We start from the raw sequence: 14,953 nt of genomic DNA on the forward strand, positions 1-14,953 counted from the left end.
TCTTATCCTTACGTCATACTCATCCTTCAGGCCTGGTTGCCTTGGTATCCAGTGAGCACTTAGCACATCACTTCCTTTTGAAAGCTTGGCTGGAACTCCCGCCATTGCCTCCTGGCTGGTCTCCGTGCGTATACACTGAGACCTCCCACTCCCACTGTGCACTCTGCCAGCAGGCCTGAGAGTAACCAAGGCAGTACTGTGTTCACTTCATCTCCTCACTGAGCAAGCATCACTGTCTATTACTAAGTGACCAGGTTTCAGAATGCAAGTGCCTCCCATACTCCATCCCGAAGGAAAGGAACCCATCTGTCTCCTTTGCTAAGCGTGTGCTGGTTCCAAGACTTACATCTGGCCTTAGGCAAATCTGAACAGTAGCTGTGTTTTCCTGTGACCCTCCCCCACCAACCCACGCCACCTTCCCAAGGTAAAGTCGCAGCCAACTGCAGCGTCTTCTGAGTTGCCAACATCAAGTCTCCACCATTTGTCGAGTTGCTCACTGGATGCCAATTGGAAATGATTGACTGGCATCGCGGGCTTGGCATACGGTGCTTTTGACTCCCAGCCAGAAGAGAGAAGGCTGGGTTCCCAGGAAGGACGGCACAAACAACAACACGCCGAGAATAGGCTGACTAAGCTCTGGCCTGGATGCCCAGAGCACTCAACCCACCCCTTCTGGGTCTCTCAAGACACACAAGGGAGGCAGCCTCAAGAAGTATACCCTGTGAAGTACGACTGTACCTTCGGTGTTTGGCTGAGGAGTTCACAGTGTGTCATCATCACCACCATCCCCACAGATGCTTTGGTTGGTCTCATGTTCGCAGATAAGGAGACGGAGAAGTTAAGCCACTTGCCCAGGAGAGGCAGGGCATGGTTTAGATCTACATTCTACAGTCAGAGCCTGGTACAGAATACCTTGGCTCAGTTTGGCATCTCCCCCTGTCTTCTCTCATTACATCTCTCCTTTGCTGACTATTCTGGGTGACACTTCCTGTTCCTGAGTTGAGGGTCTCCATCATCAGAAACACAGTAGCACAGGCCCACAGGACACTGTTCTCTGGAGTGACTAGCGCATTGCCAGAAATGTGTGTGTGCAGTAAATGCTGATCCCACTGATAAATATTTGCAAAGAGTTATCACATTCACCCAGGGAAGCTTGACTGCAGTCAGGCTTGGAGAATTAACCAAGCAGGCTCTTTTATTGGCATTTTAAAAGAAACCAACGGTGAGAACTCTGATTATCAAATAAAAACACACCAAGCAGGTTTAGCCCAGCCTTTCAGTCGGCCATTAAACCCAAACCTTCCTTTGCTCTGCTTCCTTGGGGCAGATCCGGGGGGTGGGGGGGGGGGGGCTGGAGTGTCAGTGCTACCCAGACACAGAGTGAACTCAGGGTTGACTCACCTGTAGACCACCCTGCCTCTTTCCCCTTTCCTGTTAGGGGAGCTTGCAGTGCTGTTGCTTTGAGCAGAAGCCTGACTTCCAGGGACAGGCAGTTGATAAAAGATGCTCACATAAGGTTCTTTTAAATACTGATCTATAAAACCAGGAGAGGGGGTTTCTCCCATTCCTTTGTGCTAGAGATATACCTGGGTGCTTCCAATGCAGTGAATTCTTCACATTCCACTGCAGCAACAAAAACAGCAGCAACAGAACATAAGGTGCAAGGTAGCCATTAACAAATAAAGCCTAAGGCTGGACCTGTCGGTAGTTAAAAGAGTTTCATGTTCTTGCACAGGACTCATGTTCAGTTCCCAGCACCCAAATCACACAGCTCATAACAACTTATGCATCTAGCTCCAGGGGACGCAACACCCTCTTCTGCCCTCCACTGGTACCTGTGCTCATGTGCACACACTCCGACACAAACACAAACACAGGGACAAAATGAAAAGATAAAATAAATCCTATAAAAGTGAAACTGGGACATGCAGCTGTGTTGAGGTTTGGTCTCTGTTCTTATGTGTTGTAATGCTAAGCACTGGCTCCCAGGCCTGGTTGCCCCAGGGATGAGAGAATCTGTGTGCACACAAGTGATGCTGTGTAACCTTGTCCACCCCTACGGTTATCTCTGATTGGTGAATAAAGTTGCCTACAGCCAATAGCTGGGCAGAAGAGACATAGGCGAGGTGGGGCTCCCTGGCCTGGGGTCTGAGGTGGAAAGAGGAAGACATCATGGGATAATGAATCATAAGAACTGGCCATGTGTGGGCTGACTGGGGAGTAGGAGCAGCCTATGGGACATGGGAAATCATATTGATGGGGAAATAAATTCTAATAGCACAGAGGGTGGATATCTGCCCAGCTCTAATGCTTTAAAGACTTATTATAAATATAAAGGTTGTATGTTTTTTATCTGGGAACTGAATGATCAAAGATGGGGTAGATCCCCCACCCTGTCCCTCCTGATTTTAGATTAAATATCAACTACAGCAAAGTGGCCAACCAACATGGGGCAAGAACTCACTTTTAACAAAGTCGATTTCAGATTCCTGGATAAAAGACACACAACATTTATAATAAGCCTTTAAAGCACCAGAACTGGGCAGATATAGCCACTCTCTGCCCTGCTTTATGCATAGCTTGCAGCATGACCAGTATAGATTACAGGAATAACTGTAGAAAGTTGTGGTTACTTGATGTATATTTATGAAAGACAGGTACTAGTCAGGAACCACATTAACTGTTTTGCATGTAAACGACCATTTAATACTGCTAAGATAAAAAGATTTAAATATGCAGTGCTCTGTACACAGAGAGAGAGAGGGAGGAGAGAGGGAGAGGAAGAGGGAAGGGAGGTAGAGAGAATGTGTGTATATGTGCACGCGAAAGAGGTGATCAAGTGAGGCAGGGCTGTCCAACCTCAGGAGAAACTGGGGTTCAGACTGGTTAGTATGTTACATTTAGTGGGTTCATAACACATTCAAAGTCAAGCCTGCTATGCACATAGCACAACCACAAGGCCTTTCCCACCAGACATAGTTCTCCTGACATAAACCCATGACAAGAAGATGTGGTCAGAAAAGCACTCAGTCTCCTTTTAACCACTTCTGTTTCCCTAAGTCTGAAAGGTGTCCCCTTTCCAATTTGAAAGAGTGGCCACATATACACATCTATGCACCAAATAAACACATATGTGTACACTCACAGCAGAAATACAACTCTCTCCATCCCATAAAACCACAGAACCACAACACAAATTGTGGCAGGGACTTCATGTGGGAGACCACACAGCAGTTAAAGGGCAGAGCTTTGATTGCCAAGAGAATGAATTTTAAAACTATCAAAAAGAAGCCCGGAAGCTCCCACATCGTGGGATTCTGCTGTCTTCTTGAAAAGCTGCGCTCACCATAGACACCTTCTTCCTCCCATGCCCTAGCCAGCTGCACTTAACTATGCCTTGCACTACTTCCCAGGACTTAACAGAAGACAAAGGGAAAAGCACTCCTCCCTGGACCCTCAGGTCTGCAGTGGTCTCCGGCTCTCTCCACCTACAGAGAACTAGAGCTAACCCGCCAAAGGCTCGCACTGTCTCCTGCGGTGTGAGCAAACAGATTTGTGGGCTATGGTGAGCAGAGTCATCTGCTCATGAGCAGTCTTATTCCTTCGGGTGTCGTCAGCACAGACGGTCAGAAATGCTCGGGCTGCAAGGATTGCAGTTTTCAGAGTTTTTCAGATTTGGCAACATTTGTGGGGACAAGAACACTGGAGTCCCCCTCTATCTATCTATCTATCTATCTATCTATCTATCTATCTATCTATCTATCTATCTATCTATCTATCTATCTCCTCTCAAAGATGACCTTTGAACTCCTGATTCCCTTGCCTCTACTTCCCAAATTCTGTTATTAGAGATGTTCTCCACCACCAAACACAGTGTATGCTACAATGGAGATTGAAGTCCAGGGTTTCCTACATGCTAAACAAGTACTTCAGCAACTGAGATACTGCTCCAGCCTGGTTTATGGTCCTTAAACACAAAGCCTGAAAACAATTGTATCCTTTTAGTGATCCCAAGAGAGTTAGCATGGAATATTCCACTTGTGGCATCCTATTTGCACTCAAGTTTTGGATTTTAGAGCATTGAGATTTTGTATTTTGGGGCTAGGGCTGCTCAGTTTATAGCACTATCCATTTATAACCTGCTTGTCCACATGCCAGGCACTGGCCAATCAGGCACATGCCTTCCTTATCTCCATATGACACCTAAGACAGGAGATGTGGAGGAGTTGAGAGCATCTCCCAAAGCTGTAGGTCTGGAGTCGCTCTCATTGGGGACTCAAGCCACAGCAGCCTGACTCCAGGGAACACACCCCTAACTGTGTGGCCCTCCCTGGCTTCTCTTGAATGGGACAGAGCCTTGGCACAGAATTGAGATGAACAGCCTGAGATCCACACCAGCAAAACAGGTCGTGCTTTGCCTTCACAATTCTGGGAGTTACGTGTGCTGTGGTCTATGCTTGGTGAAGGAGCAGATGTTTAATAACTTTGCAGTAGCAAGGAAGAGGTTGCATAACATGGCTGAGCTATTTTTGAACTTTGGAAAATGCTGACTGCTCTTTTCAAAGTGTCTTCTATAAAACTAGGAATATTAAAACATGAAGAAAAATTTCCCCTTTCTCTATAACCCACCATTTGAAATGACAAAGACAGAAACAGGCCTATGGTAAGTTCCAGAATACTCTATACCCCATAAGCTGCCCCTTGCATACCATGGGCAACAGTGCACTGTTCCAATACCCTGACTGCAGGAACTTTAAGATTATAGTCAATAACCTTGGGGGCCCACAGTGGCAGGCTGGGATAGCCCCAAGGGGGTCCCAGCTAGCCAATGCTGCTCATGGGAACCAGGTGTGAATTCAGCTGCAACTGTCTGTCAAACTAAAGAAAGCTATCTGTACTCAGGATGCTTTGCAAATTAAAACTTTATTCAGCTTTAAAAGTATGGAATAAGTAAAATGAAGCAAGGAACCACTAAGCTCAGAGTCTAGAGTCCCACTGAGCAGGCTGGGTTCAGCCTTATTTGCCCACTGCCTGTGGATGCCAGATCCTGTCCTTATCAGCAGCCTAAATACCCATCAACTGGGGACAACTAGATAAAAGATGAAGCATGGGCTCAGCAGAATGCAAAAATGGCAGCTGAGATGTATACTACAGTGGAATTCCATTATCTTCCCAGTGATCTTGAAAATACAAGGTTAAAGCCAAGCAGATTGGAATGAATTAGTTGTCACTAGGATGCGTTGAAAAAAAAAACTAGATTAGGCATGTGGCTGTACAAGCATCTTTAGTGAAACTACATCAGCACACACACAGATCACATATGTACTAAACTCACTGTAGAAATTTCCCTTCCCTTGCAAGATTGAAGAGTGTTGTGACCGGGGCTTCTACGCTATTGCTGATGCACTGTTTGTTTTTAAATGTTCAAAGAAACATGACACACTGTCCTCATTCAAAGTGGTGAGTAATGGGCTGAGCACATTATCATATTCTGCACTATTTCCTGTCTTTTTCATTATTGAAAAAGGAGGAATTCTTGAGCTAGCATAAAGGCTCAGTGGGAAAACGCACTTGCGGTCAAGCCTGAAAACCCGAATTCAACACCCGGAAGCCATCCAAAGAAAGGAAAGAACAAGCTCCCAGAAAGCCAGTCTGCACATGTGTGCACAATGATACATGTGCACACACATGCATACACAACGATACACGCGCACACACAAAGATACACAGAGTAAAGAAATAGATGTAAAAAGTGAGTCCTTGTGCCCAGAGTTCACTTTGTGGCAAATTCTCCCACTTTTCAACAGACTATGGTCTTTGGGGACAGAAGTCACATCTTAACTCCACTGCGTATCCCAGGAGCCCACAGAGATCTGCTAGGTAAGAGGAATGATGGTTTAGACTCAGAAGGGTACAGCTCCTCAATTCCCCTGAGTTACTGTCTTTTGGATGTCTCCAACTCCCAGACAAGGGCATTTCAGCAGGGCTCCCCTCTTTCCTTGCTGGGGTACATGTGAGGGAAGAGGAATGTGGCCAGGAGAGAAGGGTGGGCCACTGTGAACCCCACCCAGCCTTACTGTGGGTGTGCACCACCACCCATGTGTGAATGGGAAGGCATTTCATGCCCAGGGCACTGGGCAATGAGCTAGTGTGCTTGGCGGGCTGCTTCTCTGGGGTGGAAATGTCCTTTTAAAACCTGATTCATTCTAAGGTAAAGCCTGTGGAGCCAGCACAGTGGCACTTCACAGGCTGGGGTTTGTTTTGTTCTCTCCTTAAAAAATGGAGTTTAGGGTGGTCCCTGGGAAGGACCTGAATGTCTTGGCAATTATCCTTCCAAAAATCCTTTTCATATATATATATATTACATTTCAATTGCCTCACAATTGAGTTATGTTTCCCACAAAATAATAGATTTCTAAATCTGCCAGCTGCAGGGCACAGCTTATTAAAGCGAGCAAGAATTCATTAGCCCCGCCCTTGTTTTAGGGCTGGCTTTGAGCCTGACTTCCTAAGAAGCTTCCATGTTTCACGCTGAATTATCAGAGTTCTTTCCTGATAATTTGGACGATTATTTAGGATGCTTAAAGTGGATATGTAGAAACACGATTGGGGTGGGGGGCACTGTCAAAAGAACTTGATTTCTTAATTCAAGAGTCCATTTTTCTTGGGTGTACATTAGTTGTGAAGAAGTACATCCTGACTGGGAAAATGTCTCAGAGGATAAAGACACTTGTCTCACAATGTGAGCACTTATGTTCAATTTCCCAGAAACCACATAAAAGCAGGACACAGTGTAAAGATCTCAATCCCAGTGACAGGAAAGATGGAGGGTGGATCCAGGGCTGTGCAAAAGGGTTTTAGCCTGGCACCGGAGTAGGCCAATAATGAAGATACTGTCTCCAACAAGGTAGAAGGTGTGATTGACAGCTGACATGTGCTCTGAGACACTCACACACAAGTGCAGTTCTGTTTCAGAGGTAAACTCTGAAAGGTAGCAGGTTCATATTCACAGTCTTCCAGAGATGTTTTAGAATGGCTGTACTCTGTAGGCAAGCAACACGCTCGGCTAACTGCAATCAATCTTTGATTGGGCCATACTTCATTGATAACTCCGATGCTTATTGAACGGTCAGCAGGTGTGAAAACATAAGAAACTTCTCTTTCACACATCATATTCCCTCCTTTCATACTCAGGACTACCCCTCAGAACTCTGGTTCTCACAGACCTGCCCCCAGGCTCAGAACTAGCAGCAGCAGCCAGGAACGTGTTAGAATACAAGTTCTATGAGGTCACCCAGACAGACTAATAAAATAGAAATCCCTAGAACCTGTGGTAGAGCCTTTCAGATAGCTCAGTGCATGCTAACATTGGACCAACCTAGAACAGGGGCTGTTATTATCACTTTATGACAGCACTTGAGACCCAGAAAGAGAAGGTGATTGATTGCCCATGCACTGTAAAATGTGAAGGAAATGGGATTTGAACATGGACAGAACTGCTCCCTCCTCAGCTCAGCCTTTAATCACAGAGCCATGAGGCTCTTTGTGTGAGAACTGAAACACAGATTACATCATCAAACATGCAGAATGGGTGTCTGGATAATAATTCTAAATCTTAGCAGCAGAGCCATAATGATGGGCGACAAAGAATCATGACACTTCCCAGAGACATAAAATCCAACTGAAATGTCCACCGTGATTGGACAGTTAAATAAATTATGCTACCATCATGCAGCAGAATGGAATGTGGCTTTAAGATCGATGATTGCCAAGTTCTTCAATGACCTACAAAAACACTTGAAATATAAGAAGAAAAGAAATTCTCAGTCAGGGACCAGAAGCATCAGTGTGGACAATTCTCCCAAATCTGGCCATGCTGCTGAGGGGGTGGGAAGTTAAGTGATTCCACAACTGTTGGTGTGAACACAAACTGGTGCCATTGTTTTACAGAAGAGTTTGGCCATGGATACTTATGCACACATCTGACCCCCAAATCCCACTTCTTAGAACCAATCTAGACAAGTAATTGCATAGGGCATAAAGAGGCAGGTTAGCACTGCAACTGAGCTTCTAATGGGAAAAAATCTGAAAAAAAAAGTTGAATTCTCATGAATGTGTAGAGTAAATAAACAGATGATAGTGTATGAATATGGAAGAGGATGGTATGGATATTAAAAATATTTACATGACAGATAGGTGATAGATAGTTGATTGATAAGAGACAGAGAGGAAGATAAAGAGACAAAAGAAAACTCTTAAGTGGATGTCTACAAGGTGTGAAGTTGAATAAAGGAAATAAAAGAAAAGTGCAGAAAAGCAGCTGAGTATTAGCCAGGCATTATAACATTACTTGTAAACTAAACACCCAGGAGCCTGGATTGTGAGATAAAGGGCCAGCCTGGGCTAGATAACGAGTTCCAAAATAGCCATGGATATACGATGAAACTCTGACTCAAAATCAGCATTAGATGACTTATCAATTTTAAAGTGAGATGGGAAGAGAAGAAAAGAGATATGAGCATAAAATCAAAACAAAACGCCCTCCAAGTAAATATGTGCGTTTTGTATGTGACATCTATACTTCCACCAATGACTGTGACCCAAACATTCATAGCAACAAAACTCTGACCCATCTTTGGGAGACAATCAAAGAGCTCTCTTACTGGTGCAGAGTGTGTAGCGGGGTCTCTGGCTTCTCTGCCTGGCCGTAGCAACTGGCCTTGGCCTCAGGAATGTAGGAGAATTTCTCCAGCATGGAAGATGCGGCAGTGGTTAAGATCCCAAGACCGTCTCTCACTCTCGCCTCCAGGCTGTAGTCCCAGTCATCATAAGAGACTGAAATGAGACCTGATGGGAACTCTTTGGGGATGAGCTCTGTGTTCCCAGAGACCAAACTGGGGACAATCCAGAAGAAATCGTAGCCAGTGAGGCCGAGGGAGCGAGCCTCGCTCAGGATGAGGACAGCCTCGTCTTTGGAGCAGTAGAGCAGGATGACAGAAGAGTGGATCTTCTTCAGCTGGACCTGTGTCTTGGCGTCCTCGAAGGAGGTGTCCAGTGTGATCACATTCTGCATATCCCAGCCCACAAAGCTGTTGTCCACTGTTGTCTTGATGAAGCTGATGAAGTCTCTGTAGCCAGGGAAGATGGTGGTGACCAAGGAGAAGACATGCCAGTCATAATCCTGCATGATCTTCAGCATAACCGTGGCTTGCTGCTGGATAGATGCTCCAAACTGGAAGAATGTGGATGTCGGATCCTGCCAAGAAATAAGAATGATGCAGAGGGTGAGGCCACAGGCAGTTGCTATGCAGTGATATGTCTTTAGAGACTTAGAGCTGCCCTTTCTATAAAGCAGAGAAAAACATCAGCTCATTCAGAAATATTTCTGAAGTGCTGGGCTTGGGGTATGACTCATTTTGGTAAAGTGCATGTCATGCAGTACTGAGTATTTGTGCTTGATTCCCAGAAGCCACATTTCAAAAGAGAGACAGGTGGATCCCTGAAGCTCATTGACCAACCATCCAAATGTATATGCAAGTTTCAAGCCAGTAAAAGACTATTTAAAAACAAGGTAGACCACTCCTGAGGAACATTACCTAAGGCTTCTCTCTAGTTTCTACACACATATGCACATACATATGTGCCAATGTGTGCACTGGCACATATATGAATATACACACATGAACTCATGCATGCATGTACATACACATACATACACACAAATAATTGAAAGTAAATATTTCTGAGATGTGCCAGGCTCCACAGTAGGCACAGAAAAGGAAGGCTGGAAAGGATTCATGTTCATGCCAGCCCAGGGAAGAAGATGAACTATTTTGTTCATGCAGGATGTACTCTCCTCCTTGTCTAGGTTCACTCTCTTTTCCCCTTTCTGATCACACAGTCCAATAACACCAATTTGGTCTAGTCCTCAGGGTCGTGACATGAAAATGCAGTCAACAGAGACAAAAGAAGAGACCTCAGGAAGTATGAGGAAGTTCACAAGGGCACGGTTAGAGCTCCTGGACTACTCAGCCATTTCTGAAGCCATGTACCTTGGACCACCAGCTAGAGAAGCTGCCCAGTTGCTGTGTTTATATAATCCAGTGCAAGGGGTGCTTCTGTGCCTTCCTCTTAAGCCTCCCCATGTTACAACACAGACACCGATCCATGTAACCATCTACGGCTTCAATTGGCAAGCATTTGCAGAACACATTGCTATATGCTTTAGATTGTGGGAAATGATAATTCCTGGGACAGGCACAGTGGAATCTCTGCTTTCAGGGATGCAAGGAAAGGCTGGAAAGAACCGTTTCTGTGAATAGGATACAGAGAGAGAGACTGGACACATAGAAGAATAGAGGTGAGGCAGGTGGAAAGAGGTGGGCTTGTTGTGAAGTACGTGTTTGAATACAACAGACAAAGGCACTCTGGTATATGAGGTAAAAAGCATTAAATTCTATTGAAAAGCTTTCGAGACTATATCCAGAGGTTTAAGTGCTAGTTTGATAAAGCCTTGGTAAACTTGTACTGGGTTAAGTGTCCTCTATGATCCCAATGATCCCAACAGTGTCACAAATATATAATCATGAGAAGAAAGTAGTTCCTCTTGGCCAAGCAAGTGATTTAGTTGTCAGATTTACAACCTCTGACATTCCTTGATTCATTAAGTCCCCACAATGGTCCTGTGAAGTTGATATTGCTCACAGGGAAACTGAAGATCAAAGTGGTCATAGAACAACCAAGTATCCAAGCATAGGTAGGTCCAGAGAACACCACGTGATAGTCTCCCTTCTATCGACAGCCACAGCCCTCTTGGAATCGTTTACAATCAGAACATGGTGGATTCATATGTACCTACATTACTGTGCTGCAAGGTGACAACACATGGGCGCTGAAGAGACAGCTCAGCTGGTAGAGTATTTACCTTGCAAGCATGGTGACAGGAACACATGGCTTTGTTTGTTTGCTTGCTTGCTTGCTTGCTTTGAAGCTTAGCATATAGCAGGTACCTGTAATCCCAGGGTTGGCGAGGTAGAGACAGGAGGACTCCTGGAACTCACTGGCTGGCCAGTTCAACCTAGTTGGCCTCTCAAAAGCTAAGATAAATGGGGAAGAATGCTAAGGTTTTCCTCTGACCTCTAAATGCATGTGTATGTATGCATGCCTGAGCACACATGTGTCCACATATGAACACAAAACAAATGCCAACTCAACAAAAGATGTACCTCTGTGCCATCACAAAGCAGTGTGTAATCAGTGCTGGGGTGTGTGTTTCTTCAGAACTAAAAGATTTGCCAAAGTGACCTTCTCTGACTACAACCACATTTTCATTTTGTTACACTCCTGTGTGTGTGTGTGTGTGTGTGTGTGTGTGTGTGTGTGTGTGTGTGTGTTTGAGTGATCTTTTCACATCTTTCAGAGCAGTACTTTGTAGCTACAAATGTCAATTTTTTCCATCTCATCTTCTTGATCTTAGTGGCCAGTGAGCTATGTATGGTTCTTGGAAACACTGCTCTTTCAGGAAGACATGGGTTTGGTGGATTACTTCGCTGCAGCATGGCCTGAAGGCAAGAGGAGAAATGGGAATAAATGAATGGTTTCTGGGTTCCTTCCAATATTACAGTTCTATGAATTTTACCTAATTAAATCAATTAAAATGGGTAATGGATTTAAAGACTCGGGAGTTATCTTTTTCCCTACTGTAGCATTTGGAGAAATCCAATATTATTGAATTGACGAATCATCTTTTTCAGTCACATCTCAACAGACTCTGAGCTCTTCAAGGACAGAGAAGCTGTTGTTTTCATCCCTGTCCCCACAGCTGGCAGCAGGCTTGGCCCTGGGCACATCAGTGAGTGAAGGACAATGACATGCACGAGTAGATGGCTGTGAACTGAGGTCCCAGAAGGGGACTGTGAACTGAGGTCCTTGGGTTACAGAAGATGCTTGAATGGGGACAGGTTAGTGTCTGAAACTGCACACTTTGTGCATCCTGAATGTCACATTCAAAGCAAGACCTTTACCACCACCACCACCTACATCAACCTATTCCAAGAACTCGCTCCTCCAACTGAAGCCCCAAATGTATACCTATTTGTGAGCATGTGCACATTTGTATATATGCATGCATTTGTGTGTACATGCATGTGGAGGCCAGAGGACAAACTCAGGTGCCATTCCTTAAGTGTCAACTACCTTATTTTTTCTAATTTTTATTTTTCATTTGTAATGGGTGAGTGGCTGAGTGTTTGCAGGCCCTAGTGCATGTGTAGAGGTCATAGACATTCCAGAGTGAATGATAGGGCCCCTTGAACCCCTTCCCTTTCCTTGACTGGCTAATGATAGATTCTGGAAGAGGAAAAAAATCACTGTCTTTACTATTGAGGCAACCAGAGTCTAAACCCACCATCACAAAGGAGACCCACATTCATCTCAGTGGTTCACAAAACAAAATGAACAGACATGAACATGAGACAGAAGTTTGTAGGATAGCAGGGAAGATGGAGAACAGAGTAGTAAGATGGGGTGGTCATAGCAACAGAAAGATGACCACCACACATGCATTCACACCCTGACCCAGTGGGTGGATCACAGTGAACCTTCTGGGCTCAGACTGCAGTTACAAACTTACCTGGTTGCCCTTGGGAAAAGCCATTCAATCTTTCCAAGCCTGAATTTCCTCATCTGCATAGTAGGTGTAGGTATAAAAACAATTATAGAGGCTGGAGAGGTGGCTCAGGGTGTAAACTGCTTGCCATGCAAGTGCAAAGATAAAGTGTGAATCTGTAGAGCCCACATAAATCCAAACACAGGGCACACATTTGTAACCACAGTGTTTCTCCAGTAAGCCTTGATATGGAGGGGAGAAGAGGATTCCTTGATTTGCAGGCTAGTTAGTGTAGTGTATGCACCGGAGAGGCATACAACATGATATCCTCTCTCTAACATGGTGGAATGCAAAGCCTAACACCTGAGGTTTTCCTCTGAATCCATACACTCTGATTCATGTGTGTCCTCCCACTCACACATACAAATATGTTCATATATTAGACATATATACAAATATACAGACATATTATGCACAGATCCAGATGGGCAGAAATTCTTCCAAGATGCCAAGCAAGCCACTCCTGTGCTTTATTGTCAATAGTGTCTCTCTGCCACTGGGTTGAAAAATTAAGCAACCTACTCCACCCCTTACGGAACTACCCAGTGCCCTGAGGTCAGATTCCAAGCATTCGGTAAATATAAGACAAGGAGATTTTCCCAGGGGTCAAGACCTGTTGTTATGCTACAGCAAGAGACTGGGCTTCCTCTATGCCAAAGTTCTCTGGCCTTGAAGCATCTCAACAGCTCAGACTATCCATAGTTCCACTGCAGGGTTGTCCATGGTGGCTGTGATAGCCTACTTCAAGTAAAGACTCCTGTCTTACTCTTTATGTATACCAGTCAAGATTCCAAGTCAGCATATTGTGTGTTCTGAGACCTTCAGAGCCAAATTCAAATCCTGACTCTGTGATAACTAGACATGTCACTCTGGGCAAGCACTTAATCTTCCTGATTTGAGGGTTTGTTGTTGTTTGTTTGTTTGTTGTTTGTTTGGCTTTTGGTGTTTAGTGTTTGTTTGTATTCCAACTGGATATAATTAGCACAATACTGAAGGTAAAGAACAAGATGAACCGAGAAGAGTCAGGTTCATCTCTCCCTGCTTCCTGATTCCAGCAGTCTGCTTCTCCCTCTTCACTGGCTGTCCTGGGAACTGCATGGGAACTGCCAGAAACCTTATGGTCTCCACCTGATCTCATAGACTGCCTTATCCACATCTATTGGTATCTACTTTCAAATCCAGATCACACTGCAAATCAGCACATGCCCTCTGAGTCTTCATGAACTGAGACAGGAATGGCCAAGCCCACTGTACAGAAAGAAATCAACCCTAGCACCCTTCACAGGCACATTATCCATTACTCCGTGGAGTGACACCTAGGCAGGCTCCATAGTGTGGCTGTTGTGACTAGTGCAACCATAGACATGGATGAGCAAGTGTCTTCCTGTTCTGACACAAAGCCCTTTGTGTGTATTCCCAATAATCTACACCACAGTTTAATTTTCTCTCTGGTGTATTACTCTCCATTGTCACATCAACCCCAGTAAAATCTGTGTGACAAGTTCTACAGACTGAGACACTAGACTTCAAAAGAAGGAGGGCTCCTGGAACTGGTTGTGGAACTCGAGGCCAGAGAAAACATACTGAGCCATAGTTCTCATGGCAATTTTTCTGTTTTGTTTTCTTTCATTTCTTTTCTTAGTTGCAGGTTCCTGATAGCCTAGGCTAAGGTCTTAAACAAGAATAATGGGTAAGAAACCATCCCTTGAGATGGGGTCACTAACATGACCTTATCTCTGGGAAAACCAAAGTTTTACTTTTTAAATCATTTACAAAATTATTATGATAGATGTAAACTTTTACAACAATAAAATTTTATATGGCTACATGTGTGTCATCAGAGGTGAGTTTCAGTAAAGGGTAAAGAAAGGTTTAATTAAAAAGAATTAAAATAGTTTAAATTTATGAGTTAAAGATTTATAAAAAAAAATCAGACATTAGATGCTAAACATATAGAGCTAGAAAGTTAGCTCAGCAGCTAAGAACACTGACCATAAAGATTTAGTAACCTGTTCTTGAGAATATGCCACTACCCTTGAATGACCACCCTATTAAATACATTCTTTTAGAATTATTCTATTTTGATGATTTATATTATTAATAATGATGTTACCTATTCTGTTTGTGGTTCATTGAACATATAGTTTCAGAGCTGTAATGCTCAGATGATTTTTATATCTTACTGTGCCAAATGTTTTTTGTTGGTATTAGTCATTGTTTCACTGGATATGGTTTCTAAGAGTTATTATGTTTGGTTTTTAATGTATAAAATCCCCTGTTTGAGAG

At 44.1% G+C, this 14,953-nt stretch overlaps 1 protein-coding gene across 2 annotated transcripts in view; it reads right to left on the bottom strand.

The window, feature by feature from the left end:
• Positions 1-14,953, bottom strand: part of Grin2a (glutamate ionotropic receptor NMDA type subunit 2A) — a 404,218-nt gene that overhangs the window by 173,770 nt on the left and 215,495 nt on the right. For both annotated transcript variants that reach the window (XM_052195339.1, XM_052195340.1), the window contains exon 2: positions 8,664-9,256. In XM_052195339.1, the coding sequence (XP_052051299.1) occupies positions 8,664-9,256 (593 nt within the window). The remainder of the gene's footprint in view (positions 1-8,663; positions 9,257-14,953) is intronic.

Source organism: Apodemus sylvaticus, chromosome 10 (assembly GCF_947179515.1).
Source record: "Apodemus sylvaticus chromosome 10, mApoSyl1.1, whole genome shotgun sequence".
Classification (NCBI taxonomy): Eukaryota; Metazoa; Chordata; class Mammalia; order Rodentia; family Muridae; genus Apodemus; species Apodemus sylvaticus.